Source organism: Vanellus vanellus (genome assembly GCF_965231255.1).
Source record: "Vanellus vanellus genome assembly, chromosome: 1".
Taxonomy (NCBI): Eukaryota; Metazoa; Chordata; class Aves; order Charadriiformes; family Charadriidae; genus Vanellus; species Vanellus vanellus.
Window position 1 is genome coordinate 195336891 of NC_138905.1, and position 23296 is coordinate 195360186.

Here is a 23296-nt window from a genome sequence, read left to right on the forward strand (position 1 = left end):
GCCACCCTTGCGTCTAAGCTTTCAGGCCAGGCTGTCTGTGCCATCGGTCACAGCCATCCCCCTGCCTTCGTGGTGGCTCTGTGTGAACAGGGGCTGCAGACCCATGGGCTGTGTTAGGGGGTTGCCCCAAGGCAGCTGCTCTGGCTCATGCCCTGCAGCCCTGGCTGCGGGCAGAGGCATCATGACAGCCTGGGAAAGCCTTATGATGGCATCCCAGATGAAGTGCAGTTTACTGAGCAATCCTTCGGAGGTTTCAGATGCAAAGAGACAGCAAAAAAGCACTAGAGTAAGGGGGGGAGTAGGACTCTTGCAGGCCCCTGAGCAGACAGTACTTTGCTGGAGGTGAAGGACTGGGGACCAGAGCAGGGACAGCCAGAGCTGCAGCAGGAGGGGAGGCCCTACGAGGTGTGAGGCTGCTGACGGGGGGTGACATGATGACACACCTCCCGGTGTGTGGGCCAGTGAAGTGACCTGCCCGGGCACTAACCTCAGTGTCCCCCTGCCCTTTACCTGTCCCTGTGTGTCCCCCAGCACTGAGGACAGGAGGAAAAGGCTCCGTGTCCCTTCTTGGAGAGACGGTAGCCCTACTTATCTTTTTGCTGCCCTATTGCCTGTTTATACCTAATTCACCACCCCCTCTCATCAGAAGATGCTTTTCTGTCACTGCTGCCCATGTTTCTCCCACCACCCGTGTGGTCCTTTTTCAGTTTATTTCTGCCTCAGACACATTAATTTGCATGTTTTCCAGGCTGCATCTCATTTTGCTCCCTGCCACGCTTCTGTTCTCACTGTGTGCCGTTGCATTATTCCTTTTGTCCTGGTAGGTGTTTGCAGCTTGTCCTAGTTTAATATCATCTGCCAACCTCAGTGTTTGCTTCCATCTTCTGCATCCCAATAGAGATGTTTGGGAAAAGGGGCGCAGTCATTGGGGTACCTCGGGAGACAGCCCCCGGCACACGGCTCCGAGCACAGAAGCATCATCCAGGGAGCCGGAGCAGGATTCGCCCTGAGCAAACCACGCAGGGAATCTCTGACATAAATATGTCCTTTGCATTTATTTCTTACGTGTCAGTAACTGCTGAGCCTGGGCTCAAGATAAAGCCACACAAATGATTTATTGGCTGTAACTAATATTCTAAGACAAAAGACAGAGTGAGCTGTGTGTTTAAGGGGCAATGAAGGCGCAATTCATTAACTAACAGATTAGTCTCCATCTTATACTTTACTAATAATACCTTATGACAAAAGGAAGTGATGTAAACATATTCTAGGACCTGGTCTGTGTGACGAAATTGGTATGCGGTATTATAAGTGCAGCTTCATAAGTAAATATGTGTGGCAAAATTGCTCTGACAGACAGCTATACCTGTTTATTGAGGCTAAGGCAAAGAAATAAAACTATAGAGTTAATTATATGCCCCTTAAAACAGTAGAATGTCTTACCTAGAAAAATCTGTGGGCAACAATAATTATGTCAGCACTGCTGGAGTAAAATGCTCCATTTTAAATAATTCAACCAAATAGTCTTCCCACTACTCTTTACAAATCGATATTTTAGCAAAAAAATAATTTTCCAAAGAAAAATTCTGAAGTTTGTTTGAAAAAAAAATACATTAGATTATACTTAAAAAACAGACTTTTTTTGCTTCTAATTGTTTAACTGAACAATTAGCTGCTCACAGAGGTTAATTGTATTAAAGCTGAATCTTTTTGCAAGTGTGTTAACTGATGAACAAATGCACCCATTGTGCTGCTGTCCATGAGGAACAGAAGGTGAACTTCAACCATGCAAAAGGAGCCCAACAGAATTTCCTGAAGGCTCATAGAGATCCCAGACCTGCTGATAGCCACCTGCCAGGATTTTCAGACTTACAGTGGGTGATCAGCTCCCACTGATCTAAAACAAAAACACCCAAAGAAGTTAAAAATAGCTCATTTCACCTGGTCCTGCTTGCTGTCACCTGGGTGGTGATTACCATGATTACACATGGCTTACCTGGCCTTGAAACCCAGTACACAGGATGCTGATTCTGCTTTTATCTCTAGTGCTGGAAAGAGCTGTGAAAACATCTTCATGGAGCATCAGCGAAGTGTCCCTGGCCAAGCTCCAGCCTGGGACAGTGTCTCAGCCAGTTTGGGCCATCCTGCATATGGGGTGGTCTGGCAGAGCCAGGAGTTTTATGGAGCTATGGTGTGAGAGCGGGGCTGTGATTGCAGGTGGGTCCCGTTCGCACGTCAGACTGGCTGGCATCAAATAGTTCATTTAGCGTAAAGCAGCTTGAGGGCTGCTCTGTGTTATGCTAAAGAGAAAGCCCACGTTTCTCGGAGGAAGAAAGGGACTTCTTCAGGCTATTTTTGCACCCTGAATTTGGGGCATGTAATCCTCTGCTGTAGCCACAGAGTGGGGCCGTTGTCTTTGGAAGTGTATGAGGGGCTGTGGATGTGAAAAGGCCATTCAGCTGGGGAAGCAGCTGAGCTGTAATTCACAATGTTTCCTCAGACAACCGTAACAGATGCAGCGAAAATGGGCCGGTCAAGAAGAATGAGAGGTATATGGACTTCATAAAAAACCTTCCCATGCAGATGTCTTTCCCAGTGATCTCACAAAAAAAAAAAAAAAAACCAAACCCCAAAACAAGACTGAAGCAAAAAAGCTCAAGTACAGTGGAACATGATGCTCCATGGGGATTCAGCCTTGCCAGAGTACCACAGGGTTAGACAGTGAAAGAGGAGGGTGAACAAGCTGCATGGAAGAGGAGTAAGAGTGGTTCCCAAGTTAACAGGTATTTGTAGGAAATCCTGACAAGACTTTAAGCTTAGAGAGAGACAAACCTTTTGGGTCAGCTGGCAGACAGAGAAGGAACAAAAGCAGAAAATTCATTCAGTGGAATAAACTCTCCACAGAGTTGAAGAGTTGTTAAGTGAAGCGCGTGACACTGTTTCAAGACAGGAATGGGAATCATTTGGTAACATTGAGGATAGACAAATATGATGGTTAACCTGACAGTAGGGCCAGGGTGGCTCACCTCTCAGATATAGAGGCTGCTACAGCCTTCACCAGGTACTCTTTGATTAAGTACACTTAAATGGACCGTATTTGTTGAACTAAGGCAAAATATTTTTTTCTTTGTGCTCCAGAAACTCCTGTTCTTTCCTTGTCCATGCTTTATTGGTATTTTTCTTTCTACAGATATCCAGGTATACTTTGCAAACTACCTGAAGCCATGTAGTCTTGGAGTCATATATTACCAAAGCTAATGGTACTGTTGCAGTCAGAGGGCTCAGTAAAAACAAAAGGGTCCCAGGGCAAAAGCTGCCTGTGAAATGTGAGTCCACTCCACCAAAAGGCAGTAGAAAAGCTGGAAAAGTGTGTGGCTGCAGGCAGGAGGAGGAACAGAGCAAGTCTTCAGTAACAAGTTATTGAACAAATCACCCCCCCAGTAAAGATGTTGTTTACTCAGCTCCAGAGCTGAGAAAAAACATCAGGAGGAGGCAGTGAGCTAGAAAGCACTGAGTTTTTGCACTGACATGAATAACAGAATCACAGCATGGATGGGCGACCTCTGAGGATCATCTACTCCAACCCTCCTGCCCAAAGCAGGGTCAGCTGCAGGCAGGTTGCCCAGATCAACACATGGAAGCTCCACAGCCTGTCTGGGCAGCCTGTGCCTGTGTTTGACCACCCTCACTGTACAGTGTTTTCTCATGTTCAGATGGAATTTAATGTATTTCAGTTTGTGCCCATTGCCTCTTGTCCTGTCAGTGGGCACCACTGACAAGAGCCTGTGTCCCTTCTTCTTCCTCCCTCCTGTGAGGTATTCATGTACATTGATGAGATCCTCTCAAGACTAAACAGTCCCAGGTCTCAGTCTCTCCTCATACGAGAGATGCTCCAGTCCCTGCATCATCTTGGTAGCTCTGCATTGGACTCACTCCAGTAGCTCCACATCTCTCGTACTGAGGAGCCCAGAACTGGACACAGCAATCCAGGTGTCCCACTGGTGCTGATCACCTCCCTTGGCCTGCTGGCAGTGCTTCTCCTAATGTGGCTCAGGACGCTTTTGGCCTCCTTGGCAGCAAGAGCATGTTAACGGCCCATGGTCAACTTGTCCACCAGGACCCTCAGGTCCTTCTCTGCAGACCTGTTTTCCAGCTGATCAGCCCCCAGCTTGTCCCAGTGCCTGGGGTTATTCCTCCCCAGGTACAGAACTTTACATTTTCCCTTGTTGAACATCGTGACATTCTTCTCTGCCCACTTCTCCAGCCTGTCCACGTGTGTTTGGTTTGTGAGTGACAGAAAGAAGGGGAGGCAGGGAGAGGGGGGGTAGAATGCACAGAAATTTGATGAAAATGAAGAACCCAATCTGTTTTTCAATTTAGCATGGTGGAAAATCCCTGCAAATCTAGCTCACGTTAACTCAAGCTCAGGTTGGGTTTGTTTTTGTTTATTTTTCTTTTTTCTTTTTTTTCTTGAAGAATAAATACTTAGTAATCCTCAAAAATGCCATGGTGCTTTTTGCCTGTGGCTTCTCCTGATGCTATTCTGTTGGATCCAACTTGTTTCTACTCAGATCTCTCCTGACAAGAACAGGTGCGACTCAGCTGAAATCATGATGACTGTATATAGTCCCATATGTCACTGCAGAGTGGAAAAAAAATAATAGCATCTAGTAAACTACAAAACAAAATCAAATGTGTGGTTTCAGTTACCTTTGCTACTTTGTGCAGTCTGAAAAATACTTTTTTGCTCTCGTGAAGCTTGACAACAGCTCATTGAACAAAGCCAATGGGTTTTCAACAGTCTGCATTTAATATTAAATGTCTCTATATCCACAGGCATAAAATAGTAATGGGAAACATATCACTGGGAATAAATACCCATCTCAGACTGTGGTCTCATCTCTGGTTTTGATTAAATTCCTGCATTTGCAGCAAAGGAAGCAACAAATTTACAGCTCTGTAGGTAAAAGATGGTGGAACAGTTCCTCCGCCTTGATTTATTTATTTATTATCTACCAGATCTATTATCTATCTGATTTCATTTATTTTTATCTACCAGTCAACACACAAACACATTCTGTTACAGGTTTGGGATTTAGAAGAGCTTTCAGAAAGGAAATACTGTTTCCTGATCCCTTTTAAATAGTTAACTCTTTTCCCAAGGCCTGCCATCAATTACAGTGAAAAGTGACTTAGAAGAAATTTTTGTCTAGATGGATAGAATATTCCAGAGACTAAATATATTCGTCAAACCAGTTTGGCTCAGAGAACCTAGAGGCTTAAGTTCTTTATTAGTCAGCAAGATCTTTGACCTTTGTAGCGAGCTAATCACCACTGCAAGTCCAGGCACCACTTACCGTACTGTAGGTTCACTTTTAAAAACTGAAAACACCGACTCCAGCGTCATCTGTGTGTGGTTTGTCACCGAACAGCTGCGTTTCTAATGATTATATTTACACCGGGCTTCCCACATTTCTCTTCTAAAGCCTGTTGTAGTCAATGGCAGAATGAGTCCTGTTGATGAACGCGTTGTCAGCCCGGCGGGAGGCTGTTTGAAACAGACCTGGTGGGGAGGTCTTCTGCAGCTCCCCAGCCCGCCGGCCCGCTGGGCGGCAGTGCTGTGGGTGGGGAGAGAAGTCGGTCACAGCAGTGACATTTCCATACCCTTCCTCGGGTCTCTCCAGTGACTTGGATCCTGCCATGAGAGCAAACTGTGCGTGGACTGGAGTGGCAGGACCGGGCTGCGCTCGCACGGTGCAGTAAGGACAGCGAGGAATGGCACAGCGCAGCGTGGGGCTGCAGTCCTAGAATGTCACACTTGGCATTTCCAATCATTTCTTTGATCGTTTGGCTTGATTTAATTCCCAGCTGACCACAGGGTCCTGTTCACAATGCTGCTAGTTATTTTACTGCAAAAATAGAGTGCTGAGTCACGTTTAGGGCACAAAGAAATCGTAACCCAGACTATGGCATCGCAAAGAGGATTGAGATTGTGAAAGATCACCTGCTTCTCACCCTCTCGTCTCTGGGTGCTCCTTATGCTGATGAAGAAAAGGGGCAGAGCCACCGCCTTTTTCTTTCTGATCTCTTCCTACCCTCTGCAGGTACACCTTGCACCTGCTGAGCGTCAGAGCACAGGTCTGCCTGGCCATTCCGCAGATCCTCCTGTCCCCCCCTCCACCCCAGCGTGCATTTGTAAAATTACAGGACACGATCTGGCCCAGAAAGACCTCACCAGTACAAACACCTTGAGTCTAAAGGACAGTTACAGGAGCTATTCAGTTGCCAGCTATGGTTATTGTATGCAGATGTTGAAGAAGAAACCACTGGTTCGTACTGGTATCAGTGAAGGATGCGAAGGAGTTGTATGATGTTTATGATTGAGCAGCAAAAGCTGCCCCCTGGAGGAACAAGTCATTAGGCAAATTAGATGCAACGGGGTCCTAAAAATACCTCCACACATTCAGCGGTGAGCATTGTTGTTATAGTCACTTTACTAAGTTAACCAAAGAGATTCAAAAACTGAAATACAGAGACTTTATACAGAATGAGTTGGGAGTACAAATAAACAAAAGTAACATTCTCCAGGAAATGGGTTTTAGCTGTGTTTTATAAACATCAATAAATATTGAAAAAGATGTGAAAATTAAAAAAGAAACAATACCAACAACTTTAAATTGTCCCAGTAATAATAATTTAAGCTGATTTTTTATACTTTTGCAGTAGGGATTTTATCCAGAAGTCCTTATTTAATTGAAAAAGGAAAAAGAAAAGTAGTCAGCATATCACTGATACAAAACCAGGGAAGGGGTCACAACTAGAGCAGAAAAATGACACATCCTGTTAGAACTGTATTACAATTTGGCAGGAATACTCTTAATGAACACTGTATGTGTGAGAAAAAGACAGCATCACTATTACAGGCACGGAACGATGATCAAGTGTCATTATCCATTGTCCAAAATGAAAAAGAACATTAGTAAAAGGGGAAATGAAGACTAGAAAAGGAAAGAGAAAAAGCCCCAAACCTAAGGAAACTTTAAAAGCCACCTCTTCATAATAGTCTTCTAAGGCAAACGCTGCATGCACTACCTCCCCAAGAAACTAGACAAAGCTCTTCCATTCCCCGTGCGTTTCCTTTCATTTAGTTTCATGAAGAAAGGTTTGAGAGAGCAGAGCGTTGGGAAGAAATACTACAAACCTCTAAATTAGTGAAAGAACTTCCAGCATCGCTATTATATTCTGGGTAGGACGAACTGGAAGAAATTATGTTTTTCAGCCTCTGAAGTGCAATGATCAATAGCAAAAGGAGAAAAGCTAAGAGACTGAGGAATATAGAAACATAGACATAGACGTTGGATAAACGGCCAGGTGATGAATCCACTGAAGTTGAAAGGGATGTGGGATACAGCTCCAGAAAAGTCCCATTTTCCATGTTTCCTACAAATCCAGATGAAGGGTCGGGTTCTGACATTTTTGGGTTTGTATTTTAAAAATCACAACAGCTCTTGGATTCAAAGGCAGGTTGAGCAGCATAACAAAGGGTTTCTTTTAGGCGACCATTTTTTCATCACAACGAAGACATGAGAAGTCAGCTAGCGGTGAAATTTATCCTTTACTGCTCAGGCCCAGGACAATGTGAGATTGTATCCTTCAAAACTGCGAGGGAAAAAAAAAATTGAAAAGCAGGATTAATTTACTAGCAGATAATGTGATTTAATGTGCGTCTGAAACAATCTAGTTCTTAAGACTTCCGAGTTATTATTCCGTAACACTAAGCTGCATTCTTAAAGCATTAGCTAACAACTATCTTTATACGTCTCTTTTCCAAAATGCAGCAATTAGGAGAAATCCTACCCATCAGTGAATTAAAACTGATCCTTCCCCACCACGAGTTGTTTAACTGAGGAACGGCACAATCGAAAATGCACTTTATATCAGACAGGCATATCGGAATCCGAATTTATCTTGTGGATAAAAGCTGGGCACAGAACAAAAATCCCTCTCAAGACTTCAGCTCCCCAACCTAGATGAGCAAGGCTGCTCAACACCGTGATGGATGACAAATCCGCTACCATTAGTCACTTACTCCATAGCGCCTGGGCAGAGGTACCCAGCATGAGAAAATGGCTACAAAGAACGAAATACTTCTCGCTGCCACGGGGATCTCGATGGCAGACACTTTTCAGTGAAGTGTTGCAGCTTCTGACACCTACAAGCAAAATCCCGAGGGAATGGGCAGCCCTGGCAGCTCAGCAAACGCGGGGGGACTATCTAAGGGGAGCGAATGCAAATGGGGAAGAGATCCCATCTTTGAAAAAGCTTTGCCTTCGGCCACTTTGTGTTTGAACCTGGAAGCTTGGCAAAGGTCAGAGTAGCACAGGACGAGCAGATCAAGGTATGCTAAGCTGCTTTTCTTTAAACTGATGTATTTAGCCCCCAGGTGCAGTCTGGAAGTGTAAGAGAAGGTGTGGTGATGGGGAATTGCTTGTAAAAAGCTGACGTGCTGTAGCTGAATTACATGGTGTAATCCATTGCTTTTGTTTTGACGCACAACAGAAAATGCAAGGTGCAAGCAGGTAGAAAACTGAGCTCATTTTCTGCATATAATCATCCACATGCAATCTTTCTATCCACCTATCCATGGTCACCCTCTCACTGCAGATATTCAGGCGCCACAAGGAAAGGTGGTGAGCTTTCCTCCCGCAAAGACAACGTCCTAACAGAACGACGCTCCCAGCGTGGTCCTTCTCATCTTGACTTTGCTTTCAGCCTCATCCTGCGCTCCCAGTTCGATACAATCATCTCTAACTCACAGTTAGAGGCTTTGAGAAAAATCCCACTGATTTTCATGGTGATAGAGAGGGCACATACTGTCAGCATCAGCCAGAGAGACAGAATCAGGCCCTTGAAGTAATGATGTGACGGCCTGTGGTCTCTCCTGTGTGTCACACAACTACCCAAGTGGCTCTCTGAGTTCCCATGAGAGTGTCCCAGCACTGTTCCCAGCAATGGTCTGCCTTATCATTTTTTCTTTAAACACGCTACCTCTGCTAACTTAGTAAAGCACCTCTTTCTTCAAAAGCGTGGCACTAGGTGTGACCCAACCTGGAATAAAGACCCTTAAGAAGGATAAGGTACTCTTCTGCTTGTGCTGTTTCTTCTCTGAGAACACAGCAGCCTTGCAGACACCCACTGAACATGCTAAGAAGTTTGCTTTGCAGTCACTGAAGTTATTTGCATAGTTACCCACTGTACTTTTGCACTGTAAATTAAATTTAGGAGACTATGCTGCATGCTGTGAAAAGCCCTGAGTGCCCGAGTAAACAAGGACTACATTAAGCAGTAGGTAGAATCTAATTCTACGGTTTTAAACCCCAATTTATTTTCTATACCTCAGAACTACATCTATACTACTACACAAAACAGGTCAAGGCTATTCTCTGGTCTCGGGGACAACTTGTGTGGCACGCTGCATCAAGATGGCTAAACTCCCTTTTATCCCCACGGACAGGATGGCCAAATCACAGCTGTCTTTGGGAATGAATGATGGCCAATCCTAACCCTAAATATGTCCAGGCATTGCCTGGAGGGTGCTAGCTGGCCAAAACCACGTCAGGAGGTGTGCTTGCTAATTCAATAGGAGAGATGATGACAGGCCTATTGCCCTGGACTGGATTCATTTACTAGTACATACTCGTGCACATTTTCATGGATAAAAGGTTACATTCCAGATGCTGTTTTATTATTTATTTATTGCATTTATTGTTTTATTGCGGAGCTTTTGGTAGTCTTAAACAAGCATCCCCATAGCCTACAAGATATGCACGAGTACAAAACTGCATCTGCAAACACCAGACGAAACTATTCTTACCCTTGTGGTATATAACTCATACTGATGCATAAAATATACTAAATCAAAACCATTTTACAAGCCTAATAGTATTTAGCCCCACAAGAAACAGTATTTCTTTACCTTGTGAAATAAGTCACAACAGACCGAACAAAGAGAGATCCTAATGAGATTATACTCCTTTTGAACTGTCTTTAATTTAGTGATCCAAAATTAACTAATGGAACAATACGTGTTCATTTCATGTTCTGGAAGTAGTTAAGTGTGTTATAGCTAATTTATCCTTTTTAAAGATAAGCTTTGATATAGAAGATGTTTATCCTTGATTACTCATAATGAAAAGCAGATCCATTATTAATTGAATTGCTCTATAATAACCTAAGGAATTAATTCACATAAATTCTTTAATGTGGCAGAAGTTAAAAGCCTTTAAATTCTTCACAAATTTGAAATCTGCTACATTCTACTTTTACCGTTAACAGTTTTGGCCCTGGTACAAGGAAGAACTTTGGCATGAGACTTTCTTTGAAGTTAGTGGAAAATTTATGGTCTTAAAAAGGACTAATCAGAACCTCACAGTTAAGCAGAGATGTGAGTGCTTTGCTAGATCAGAGCCTTTATCGGTCTTACAATGTCGACTGGGCTATTTTTAACCGAGTATTTTGTAGTGAGATCAGAGACGCTGTAAACTCTGATTCCAAATGACTATGGCCCAGATCCTAGTTGCCTCACTCACACTGCGTAGTGATGTGATGTGTAAATGAATCTCAGCATAAAACGTAGCTTCAGCTATAGTGGCTCTTTGGGTAATATTTTAGGAAGAAAAAAAAAAGCTGTGTTGTTTTAATCGCAGATTTAAAAATACAGACCTAAAGCGTAAGGTCCTACTCGGTCTAAAAGAATTTTTACCAACCATCTGTACCCTGTTGGAGTAAACCAGCAAAATCCTACAGAGTGTGAACATATCTGGTCCTGACATCTGAGTAGCATTCATGGGAAAGGCACAAAACGTGTACGGCAATAAAATGGATCCCACCCTGATCGCTGATGACGTTCCCTGGCGCTGTCCCAGCATTGCCACCCCGCTGCAGAGCAGCCAGGACGGGTGCAAGGCTGAAAACGCCCTTCTGGACTGAAATGCAGCTACACAGTCCTGGGGCTGCACGAACCTCTGCTACGCCGCAAATCAGACCTGCCAGCCTTCAAGAGGGGCACCCACAAGCAATTTTATTCAGTGCACCACAGCTAACGCTTCGGCTCAGGTTCCTGCTTCTGCTGGGAGAAGGAGGTAAGTGGCATAACCATTTGTCTCTCTTACCCTAATCCTCCCAAAGGAATAATCCCCAATAAAGGCGGGTGTCAGCTTCACCTTCTTGTTTGGTAATTTGTTTTGTGCGTTTCTGAAAACTAAACAGAACAACATCGTAACATCAAGCCCAAATCTGGTCCCAAAAGAATGACTGGGAATTTTGTCACTGACTTCAAAGTATAACGGCAAAATTGAAAGTGGCTAACTGCAATAAACCCGTTGTCTTTCTGAGAGCCGTAAACCCATCAAGGAGTTCAACTAAGGAGCCAAAGTTTTCAAATTCTGTAGTGGTCCCTGCCTTTCCCTCATCTATTGTTGGAAAGGAGTTGGTTTAAGGCAAAGACTGAATTTGAAGTGCTGTTGCTGAATGGCTGGAGATGGAGAGGAACTCTGCCAGGAGAAAGCTTCCCAAATAACCACTCCTGAAAACTCCTGGGACAGAAGAACTGGGACTTGTCTGCTGGAGGACTCAGATTTTGTGATGTAGCTGGATCTGGATTACTTTCTCAGAGGCAGCTCTGCAATCCTGGAAGAGGGATGGGCTGAGGAGGCTTCCTGAGTCATCGAGTCCCACCCCACCACTGTAGGAAGTCCCAGGTCATACTCTGCCTTTCCAACACTGGCTGACTTTTCCTGCTGCTGTTACTCCAGTGTTACACAGTCTCACTGCTTTAATGGGCAAACTGCTTAGATAGATTCCCTCATTTCATCAAAACTACTCACTGTACCGAGAAGGTGCAGACTGCACCTCCCAGCTCTACTGGTTTTAGATGTACAAGAGAGCAGAACCTTCTTCTGTTACTTCAGTCCCCAAATATGAGGTCTGGCACACAAGGAAAGGCTCTGCTTGTGGTATCATTTGTACACCCTTACTTTTCAACCAGAACCACTATTTAAGTATTTTCCTCCAGCTGTGCATTGTTCCTCCTTTCATGCCCTTGGTATGAATCACTTTTCACAGGTGAGGATAACCCTTATTCCGAGGGCAGGGCTACCTGGCAGATATTGTAGGCAGGCTCGGCTGGAGTTTCTCGTCTTTTCTTTTATCCCATGATAAGTGGGAGACACACAAATTGGCATTCACCAAAAGCAGGGCAAACTGGGTAGGTGATGGATGATGTAAGCCATCATCGTGTAAGAGGTAAACCCCAGGTACCATGCAGTATCATGCCTGGGTAGCCATGCCAAAGTTATCAACTCTTCGCATCTTTGATGGCACCTGTCATAAAACCTATCTTTTCAGACAATGGAAATGGGGTCAGGAGCAGAGCCCTCATCGATTACCATATGCCCTGAGTGCCAAATTATATGTAACATAAGCAATTTAATCTTGAGCATCACTGAGACAGTAGTCATCTCACTCTAAGGTGAATGTTAAATGAGATTGCAGCGCTCTCCAGGATGGCGTACAGTAAACAGAAAGCTTTTTCATAGTCCCAGAGTCATAAATCCTTTACCATCCTGTTGCCTGCATTGTATTTCTCTGCATATCTTGATGCAACAACTCTATTTCTCCAGGCTCGGTGAAATATAATTTAATGGATCATACTTACAACCACTGAGGCCCTAAAAATTGAGGAACAGGGAGCAAAGATAAGTCTGGTAGATTCATTTTCTTGGGAGATTATCAGCCATAGATAAACATTATGTTTTCTTGGTTCTTCCTGGCTTTTTATGACTACAAACTGAGAAATACCGTGGCTATTTCAGAGGCTTCAAAATGTTCAAGCAGAGAGACAAACTGACATCAAAGAAAATCAGTGTTTTGATGCTACATAAACTAACATTTTTGTCACAATTTCCCATCAACTCTTTCTTTACAGGTAGAAGATATCCTGAAAAGTCTTTTTCTTACTGTAAACAACTCCTAACAGAGGAGAGTTTAATTTGCCTTTCCAAGAGTTACGACAGTGAGGTCCCTTGTCCGGTCAGACATCAATACACTGTTAATTGTATCTACCCTCCTTCCCTAAAAACCTAACCCCCTTTTGGCTGATTTCAGCCCAACGTCTACAGAAAGGCAGAGGATGACTGCAACAGAAGGATTAGATTTCTACAGTCTCCTTCAAAACGGAGGGCTCTGTGGAGGGCAAGATGTTGCTCGCTGACCCAGCGTGGGACAGCTGGAGAAGCTCGTCCATGTCAGATGTCCATGGATCCTGGCAGAAGGAGCCTCTGGCCAACAGGGTTCGTTAGCTCTGCACACGCTGTCCTGTGGATCCAGTTCCCACGCGTGTGTATGCGTGGGGACACGGGGATGAGGGTCGAAGAAGCACACCCCCACACTAGCGGAACAATGTGCCTGCAAGGGATGACTCGAGACCACCCCCCTGACGGGGAGGATGTGGTGGTTAGCAAACGGCACTGAAATTACTGGCCATTAATGTGGAAGTGGCTAGGAAAGGGAGCTGAGTTGCTTAGATGGTACTCTGGATCTGTGAAAAAATTGCTCGCTCCGTATGAGACAGACAGCTCTTTGTTTTGAGTAGGAGAGGGGAGGCAGAGGACATTCATTAAAGATGACACTGATTATCTCCATGAAAGGACTCACAAGTGTGTTCTCTGCTCTCTTTTGCCCTTTTTGAAAGTTAAATCCAGGAGTGAGCAGATAATGATATCCTCCCCTCATGACCTGAAACCAGAACCACCTCTCCTTCCTTCAGCATCGGGGCAGGAAGAGCAGGAGGAAGATTGTGTAGGTTCCCAGAAGACAGCCCAGGTGATACGGTGATGCCAGTTCCAGGACAAAACCTCCTCCCCCCAAAAGGTGTGTCACCCCCCAGATCCTGTTATCACAGTGATTACTTCCAAAAAGCTGGCAGCAAGTTTTCACTAGGTCTATTAAAAAGATTAAGGTTTCTCATGACCTTCACTAATTCGATGTATGTACAAAGGCCAGCGAGCTTCTGGTTTAATTCTTTCATCTTCCCCTCACCACCTTCATTTTCTACATTTATTTCCTTTAGCATATAGGACTCTATCACCACATATCATCCTTCCAGCTAACACGTAACACAAAGGATTTAATGCAAATAAAAATATTTTTGCATGCTCATACTGAAGGACTGAATTAACTTTACATACCGGGAACCCTTCAGCCTTGAATGGCAATTTGCTCTAGACTGGAAAAATGTAGCAATTTAACATCATGCAACTAAATCAGACCATAGCTCTAGACAGAAAAGAAGCGAGCAGCATTTTATTCCATTGAAAATGTAGGTAGGAAAGGCAAAGAATGACTGCTCGCTTGGAGTTTAGCAAGAATATGATCCTTGATACTTCTTATTCTTGCATAAATGCCTTTGGCAATTGAAAGACCACAGGTAAGTAGGATGCTTCGTTTTCCTGTTACAGATGGACCCTCCAGGAGCACAGAATCCCTTTACCTCTCTGCCTAGGAAACAGGATCAGTCACCAACTGACTCGATAAACCAGTGCACACAAGGAAAAGGAGAAACTATTTCCTGCCACAAGCAAAGTCCACCTTTTAATTTATGATCTAATTTCATTTTTTATTATGATTTAATATGATTTCAGTTTATGACTTTTAAAATCTAAGAAGACAAGTGCCCAGATGGCTTGGTTGCAGGTTAAAATTGAGTTATATTTTGTCTGGGGTTTTGTGTGGGGCTGGGAAAAAGAAACTCAGAGCCATAAGGATACTTAAATTAATTCAGATAGGACCAAATGCTTGTATCATTTACATTTCCCATGGATACGCACATTATAGAGTTATTTATATCAATGTAAAGCAAAGGCATCATGACCTGGGATCAGACCTGTCAGTTGAATCTGCTCCTTAAAAGTAAGAGACAAACAAGCGAAGAGGATGAATAAAATACTTACAAGCAGGAAGATATGGGGATGCAAGCCAAATGTCCAGCGTGCAGGATGTGGTTAGTTATTGCACCCAAATCTAAAGGGACTGCATGCTGAGAAAAGCCCCTATAAAAAAAAAAGCGAATCAATGCTGAAGAGTTCAGTAATAACTACATTAATAAAAAGACGGTGAGAAAAAGTGCTGAATTATGACTGCTTTCTGTGCCAGAAATTTCATAAGAAAACAGACAAACTGGAATCCTGGCTTGTGTTTTATTTCTGCTAGCCACGTCCTTCTGCTGGCGAGTTACAGCACTGCATGTATAATACAAACCCCACGCTTAGCTCTTGATCTCTGCTTTACACCCATGCCTTGACAACACCTTTCTCTTCGTCTTTTGCAGAGCGCTCCAGGACCGAGGCAGCCTGTTGTCCCCCGGCACTGCTTTAAGCACCACAGCACTGTATCTGCACTCCAATTCATTTCGCATTGTCTCCTAAAGACTCCTGCCAGGAATCAGGTCTTTCTGGATTACACACCATTATTTATTTATTCTCTTTATTTCAGGCAACCTGCAGTTTAAGTTCACTTACCTGAAATCCCCAAACTGAATACTATATCCGCACAAGGAGAGCTAGAGGATTTTTCTGTGCCACATGCGTTCAATACCTAAAATTAAAATGTGGCCCCTGTACTGTTTTTAATAAAGCAAATTAAATTGATTGTATATGAAGAAACAATCCCAGACGATGCAGATTAAAGCAAAAGTAGGGCTACTTTCAAAAAGATCCTCCCCTCCGGGAAAGAGAAGACGCTTGCACGATCATTATACATCTCAGAGCTCTACCCTTTCAGCACATTTGGTTCGAACTGCATTAGAGAAGCAGATCTCTGGGGATGAATGTTAATGCATTGTTGTGTTGCTTTCATCCCTTCAATCACTGAACCACTTATGGCTTAAGCCCGTCCAAGTTCAATAAAGAAAATTATCTACTGCAGCTGTTAAAAGTCAGCGTTGTTGAAAACCAAATATTTTGATAACATTGGTTATACTAATGTTCCACCCAACGGGAGCCGGACAGCTTCCTGACCCTCTCCCTGTTCAGAAGGAGAGGCGGGAAGCTGCAGGTGAACCCCGAGGTTGGCTTCTCCAGGGATGGACCCAGCACGTACTCTGGATGCGAGGGCATGTGCCCCGTTGCCCAGAAGCACATAGGCTGAGGCAAGTGGTGGTACTGGGATGGAGAAGGGGATGCAACAGCCCCCGTATGCCTTTTCTCTGGCAAATCTGTCTCGTGTCACAAAGAGCTCGATCCTATGCCCCCCGGTTTTGTCTGCTCGTAGCAGAGACCCTTTCCCTTCCCTTTTTTTCTTTCAGAGTGTCTCTCTTGAGGGAAAGAGGCACGGATCTCTGCAACAGGGACTGTAGCTTCAAACAGGGCAAATATAAGTGATTTTGCTTCTTTTCCAGCTCTCTTTTGTCCCTGCAGGATCTTCTTTAGTTCGTCTGCCCCCAGATACACAGAGCACTGCTTTTGCCCATTTAGAGCTTCATTCAATACAACTCCCTGATCCCGGCAAGGCAAAGGGAACAGAGCCTACCAAATCTTGAGCTGATTAAACATGCCAGAGATGCAGCGCAAAACACAATACATCCTCAAGGCTCTTTAAAAACATGCATTCATATTCAAATGACAAGCGTACACAGCGAGATGGAGAGGTCTGAGCTTTTAATTACCTTTGCAGAACACAGAAATATTTGGACCAGAACATCATTTGCACCAGTCTAATGCCCTTTGCAGCTATTTTCACAGCCTCAGCTGCAGCAGTAGCCTACAGCCGAGGCTCACACTGTCCATGTTCTGGCACAGCATGATTTGGCCCAAATGCTGTATTCATTCCCATCGCCGATAAGGTACACAAGGAAGCAGGGACCTGTCTGTTCCCTGTATCTCTCGGGATCTGAATGGGGAAAGGAGTCTCATTGCTTTACATCTGGGACCTCAGATGGGGAAACAGGACCCTCTTATGGTCCTGCCTCCCATGGGAGTGTGAGTCTGAATCTCACCCAAAGGACACTCAGCCGCCAGGGAAATCAGTCTCCTTCCTGTGTTGGTTTGCTAAAAATATTTATTTCCCACTTTTGTTGAAAATTTCCTGTGAAAAATTACAGGCTGCTAAAAAAAACCCAACAAACCCAAAATCCCACTCCTCCTTGACCATAGCGATGGGTCATATTTGATTTCTCAGTGTCCAGTCCCAGCTTTATTCCCTTTATTCCCACTCTGAATAACTTTTGTTCCTGTTGGCCACTTTCAGCCAAATTGGCAGAACCCAGGGAGAAACCTCAAAGACAGTTAAGTCCCTAAAGTTTAATGACAGCAGATGATCAGGAAGAGGAGACAGGAAGGTTCACACAGCCATTTGGTTCCCCCTAATAGCTTTAGGTCTCAGTAATTGACTTCTAGAGTCAAACAGAGCCATTGAGATGTCACTGCCAAAGTAACAGACCGCGGGTGCCCTCGGAGACAGCAGGCTGGAAGGAGGTCTGGGGCAAGGTTAGCTAGGGAAGAGGGAAGAATCGGCGAGTGTCAGGATTCCTTAATTTCTGCATTGTGTGGAATGACTTCTTGTTTGATTTCTTGCAACCCCAAATTTGAAAATTTTGTTTGAAGAGAAAACGTAGAGTGGGGTGCAATGGCTGCTTAATTAGAAATGTACATTTTCACAGGACAAAAAGAAAGGAAGGCCAAAAAAAAAAAATATCAGCTAAAGCCTGTTTCCCTCAGTGGAACGAGTATATGAAAATATTTCAACTGCTTCTGTCTTACTGTCTCCTTTCAGAGTTGAGTCATGCCCTTCCTGCTACCCCTCCTTGCAGAGGCTGCAAGTGGCTGCGTGGCGCATCCCACCACTGATAAGGCTCTCGGGAGAAGATGCCACCCGGCATGTGTGGGGCTATGGTGATACAAATAATCTCAGAACAAACAAAAGTTAATTAAGCTTTGTTAGCTCGTGCCTGACTCCTAACATGGGCCCCCGATAACCACCTTTTGTATTCGACACAAGCGGACCGGCGCTGGGCTCCACGCTTGAGGCCAAATGGCCGGTGCAGCGGAGGGCTGTGTGCCACCTTCACCCTTCCTGAAACTGCCCAGACTTCTCATGGGGCAGTGCTCCAGCTCCTCCATGTCTTTTACTCAGAGCAAAACTTACCAGATAAAATCTCAAGCCCCAGGGCAATCAGTCCCTGTTATCAGAGCTTGCTTTCGTTCTCCATCACGCTCACCTGTGAAGCTAACAACTTGCAGGGCTCAGACCCTCAGGGTCAGCATCCCTACAGGTAGAGGGGGAAAAACCACATGAAATACCAGGCACAGTCCCCTTCACCTACCAAGAATAAAGTTTTAGGACAAAATGTGGCTAAATCTGGAAGTGAATGGCTTTAAGGTCTCTATTGTCCCCTCTTGTGCAGTGGCACAGCATCCTGCCAGATGCCGGATGAGGTGGCTGCACACAGGAGCATCGCCGGAAGCCTCCGTCTCTCATATTCCATGGGGGCACCTCCACCCCTGGTGGGCACATCGCGCCAGCAGGTCTCAGGAGCCCTCTCTGCAGACTTCGGCAAGGACCTCTGCTGGACAATAAGTGGCCCTTAGCTTCGCTAGTAAAGGGGGTTATTAGTTCTTAAACTAATGAAGTTGTGACCCAGTAAGTGGAGACCAGAGTAACAAGAAAACACTTTCCTGACACACAGGCTTCAATATATTTTATAAAAACAAAGGATAGGGTCCATATCAGACCCCAAAAAGTCAAGCAGATTTCATTTTAACTTTAAAAATCATGGCACAATATGAAGCTAAGACAGAAATTTGTGCACGTTATTCAACAGAAACCTCTGTTAATGCATCATTTTGTTTCAGAATTTTTTCTCCCCCAAAAAAGCAATTTCAGTACCAACTACGTACTGTGAACTTAAATGTCAAGGGAATTTTAGGCACAGATGTGCCATCACAGTAACTCCGATTGCTGTAACTCTGTTTCCCGACTCAGGTGCCTCAGCCTGCTTTACCAAGAGACGGAAGAAAACAGCCTTCTCCTTCGATTCCCTGTTTCCCCTCAACGGTGTGACAGAAAAGATCTCCATCCTCACGCCATTCCTGATTTTACCAACGCAGGCTGCAGGCCCTCCCTTGACAAAGACACTGCGGCGTTGTCCTACCTGTATTTGCGTGCATGGCATTTTACATGCTGTCACAGTTTGCGAAACAGCCTGCAATAACTTGTGCAAAGGTACAACACTACGGCAAAGGTTGTTGCAGTGAACCACGCTGTGATGTGTGAGCATGAGGGGGCAGGTTTGCACCTGAAATGCCAAAAAGAGCAAGTGAGGATGACATAGACTATGGAAGGAGAGCTTCTGCTGGGGCTGGACAGTGATCTGTTGCCTCTCAGGTGTCCTAGCTTTAGAGGACACTGTTGTGCTCAAATCCAGAGCCAGACTGATTCCAGTGACAAGGATGGTGGCAGCACGGGTGAGGGCTTGTCTCAGCATCTCACCAGACAGCTGCTGAAGGCATCACAGCAAAAGCAAACGTGCTGGGACATATCAAGGAAACTAATGAAATGATGGACAAGGTGCCTATACGAAGCTACAAGTAAGAGCAAGGCAAAGCTCGGGGAAACACAAAGGTGGTAGCTTGAGGGAGACAGATGCTGAGAGCACGGGCTGATCAAAGCCCAGGGGGTACGTCTTGGTAAAGCAGGAGAGGTGGTACGTCACGTACCGGGAGACTATCGAGAACACTTGAAAGTGAAGCCTGAGACTGACGTGTCCGACGCAGGGGAGAAGGGAGAACAGCAGAACGACTGACAAAGAGGGGGGGTGCAGCCGAAGCAGCAGGTTAAGAGGTGGGTTTTTGCAGCAGCACTGTGGATCGACTATGCCGTAACAGGATTTCCTCCGCGCACACCAGGAAAAGGAGGTAACCGCAGTCATGAAGACACAAGGGGAGCAGTGCTTGCAAGAGAGCGCAGGAGGTAGAAGTGAAAATGTCTTGACTTTTAAGTATTTAATTTCCAAGTCTCAAACCTATCAGAAACACCAGAATTTTCAGTAACTTCTGGATGTACTCTATCATTGAGCTAATTCCTTTTCTGCTTCTGCGTTGATGGGGCGCCAGGAGGAAAACTGCACTGCTTCCTGCCTCTGATGGGGAATTTACAGAATACCATTTATAATTTGCGCTGCACCACTAACACCCAATTACAACCAAGACACTTGGCAGATAGAAGCTATCCCAGTCAGCCTTTTACATCTGAAAAGGTTAACAAAATGCAACCAGCAATAACTTCCTAAGCCAAATACGTTCATATACGTACACTCACCTACTTGGTGATAGTACTAGAGTAGACTTGGATGCTGAAATAGCCCAGGACCCCTTCCCCACCAGTTCAAGGTCTGACTGCAAGTAGCAGTGTGCAGGCAAGCAAGCCCACACGCCGGAGCAGAGGAAAGCTGGGGAAACACGAGGGAGACGGGGGCGACATGCCTGCCTCTCCTTCCCCCACCTTGGGTGATATGGAAGACATTATAGCAGAGAGAAGGAGGCTGGTGGTTTCGGGTTGCCCTTGGTTTCAGTCTATTCAGGCACAGAAAAGTCAGAGCAGGGTCAAAATGACTGTAAAAAGCAAAATTCTAAGGTAACAGACATCAGCTCTCCAGCTGGATCCCTTATCAGAATAAAACTGCCAGTCCTACGTACATCCTATATGGTCCAGATTTTATACATTTCTTCTACTCATCTTTCTCCCATTCTGCTAGAATTACCTGAGAATTAAATTTAATAATACTCAGTGTGCATCCCTAATTCTCTTTGCTTATATAAATGTTAATCGATGTGGCAAATGCTCAGCCCTTTACCACTATTTTCACAATTTCCCTCTAACTGTTTAGCATTTGCAAGGGTAGGAAGAGTTTGCTTTGCTTGCCTTCTGTCCCAAACTTCATTACCTACAGAGATCATACTGTAACAGCCTGCAGCTTTTAGCTAGACATAAAGTGTTTGGAAAGGGCACGGTTTTGTGCATCCATGCTGTTTTTCTTTTTCCACGTTGTGCTGTCTAAGCTCAGCTCTTCTCCCAGTACATTGGGTAGGCATTTTACAATTTATTTGCAGAGGGAGCAATTCCTTTCCTGTCATCTTCCTGCAAACAATGTGAAAGAGCACACGGGTGGCAATCTATGCTTATACACACAGAGCCAAAAATGTGCTTGCACAGTGATGACCCAGTGCTCTGCGCTGTCAAACCCTGGGTCTGCAGCATCTTTCGGAAATAGAACCCAACCTGTGCCTCCCTTCTCTCACCATCCCTCCTGCCAGAAGCCACTCACCACCCAAGGCTGTCCCCACGCTCTCCTGGAGTGGTCCCCCTCTCTGCCTCTCGCAAAAGCAATTTCTCCGAAAACTAAAAGTGTTCATTCCATTCAAGCACTTTGACAACCCACGAAGTCAGGAAGGACAACAAGAGGTCCTTTCCAAAACACATTTGGGAATGACCAAACCCAGGCCTGACGCGCGCTGAGGCTAAACGCGTGTGAAAATCAGATGCCCTTGATTACGACACACACGAAAGACAAAACGTTCAGAAGACTCTCCCGGAGCCGCAGCAGCAGCAGCCGGTGAGGTGGGGAGGGCACAGCGGCACCAAAACCCGCTGGGAGCCCCCCGGCTCCAGCGCGGGAAGGCACCGGGCGGCGGGAGGCAGCGGTGCTCGGCGCTGCTGGGGAGGGACGGATGCTCGCAGCATCACTTCTCAGCCGACCGGCTCAGCCCTAAACCCAGCCCGGGCTCAACTCCAACCGAAGGCACCAATAAAGCGAGGGGAAGAAAAACCACCCCAAAACCAAAAGCGCCCACCTTAGAGAGGGAGAGGGACAGACCCCCGCCGAAACGCTTCGGCTCAGAAGTAACCGGCAGCGCGGCACCCCTCCCGCCCGCAGCCGGCCCCGCTCACCGCGCACCGCGCACCGCTCACCGCGCCCGGCTCCGGCTGCAGCTCTCGCTCCCCCTGCCCGGCTCCGGCTCCCCCTGCCCGGCTCCGGCTCCCGCTCCCGCTCCCGCCGGCCGCGGAGGCAGCGCCGCCCCCGGCCCGCCCCTCGCCCGTCCCCGCCGCGCCGCCCGCCCGCCCGCCCGCCGCTGACCCCAACCCCGGGGCGCTGCGGGGCTACCGGGGGTAGCTGGGGCCCGGGGCTAGTGGAGGGGTGGGAGGGTTGGGGGACACTGTGGCAGTTCAGCGTGTGAGGCCGGGCAAGGTGCTTCATTCACCGTGGGGGGGACGCAAACCCCCTCCGCCTTCCTGCTCTTGGGAGGATGAAAGTCACCGGGCCGATGGCATCCTGGGGTGCATCAAGAAGATGATTAAGGGCTTGGAGCATCTCCCTTATGAGGAAAGGCTGAGAGAGCTGGGACTCTTTAGCCTGGAGAAGAGAAGGCTGAGGGGAGACCTTATTATGGCGTACAAGTCTCTAAAGGGTGGGTTGAAGGAGGATGGAGGCAGGCTCTTTTCAATGGTTCCCAGTGACAGGACGAGGGGCAATGGGCACAAGTTAGAACACAGGAAGTTCCGTTCAAATACACGGAAAAACTTCTGTACGGTGAGGGTGACAGAGCACTGGCACAGGCTGCCCAGGGAGGTTGTGGAGTCCCCTTCTCTGGAGATTTTCAAGACCCGCCTGGATGCAGTCCTGAGTAATGTGCTCTGGGCAATCCTGCTTTGGCAGGGGAGTTGGACTAGATGATCTCTAGAGGTCCCTTCCAACTCTGAAAATTCTGTGATTTTGTGATTCTGTGAAGAAGAGTGCGGCCAGCAGGTTGAGGGAGGTCATCCTCCCCCTCTACTCTGCCCTGGTGAGGCCGCATCTGGTGTGCTGTGTCCAGTTCTGGGCTTCCCAGTTCAAGAAGGACAGGGAACTGCTGGAGAGGGTCCAGCAAAGGGCTACTAAGATGATTAGATGACTGGAGCATTTTTCTTATGAGGAAAGGCTGGGGGACTTTTTTTTTTTTCAGTCTAGAAAAAAGAAGACTGAGGGGGGATCTTATCAATACTTATAAATACTTGAAGGTCAGGTGCCAGGTAGATGAGAACAGTCTTTTTTCAGTGGTGCCCAGTGATAGGACAAGAGGTAACAGGCACAAACTTGAGCATAGGAAGTTCCATCTAAACATGAGGATGGAGGTCTTTACTTTGAGGGTGGCAGAGCACTGGCACAGGCTGCCCAGAGAAGTTGTGGAGTCTCCCACACTGGAGAAAA

At 45.9% G+C, this 23296-nt stretch overlaps 1 protein-coding gene across 1 annotated transcript; it reads right to left on the reverse strand.

Moving 5' to 3' along the window:
* Window positions 1-7150: 7150 nt before the first annotated feature.
* Window positions 7151-7474, reverse strand: SERTM1 (serine rich and transmembrane domain containing 1; the record flags this gene model as incomplete). The annotated part of the gene is made up of 1 exon (XM_082496570.1): window positions 7151-7474. The coding sequence occupies one exon, from the start codon at window positions 7472-7474 to the stop codon at window positions 7151-7153; it is 324 nt and encodes a 107-aa protein (XP_082352696.1).
* Window positions 7475-23296: the final 15822 nt, after the last annotated feature.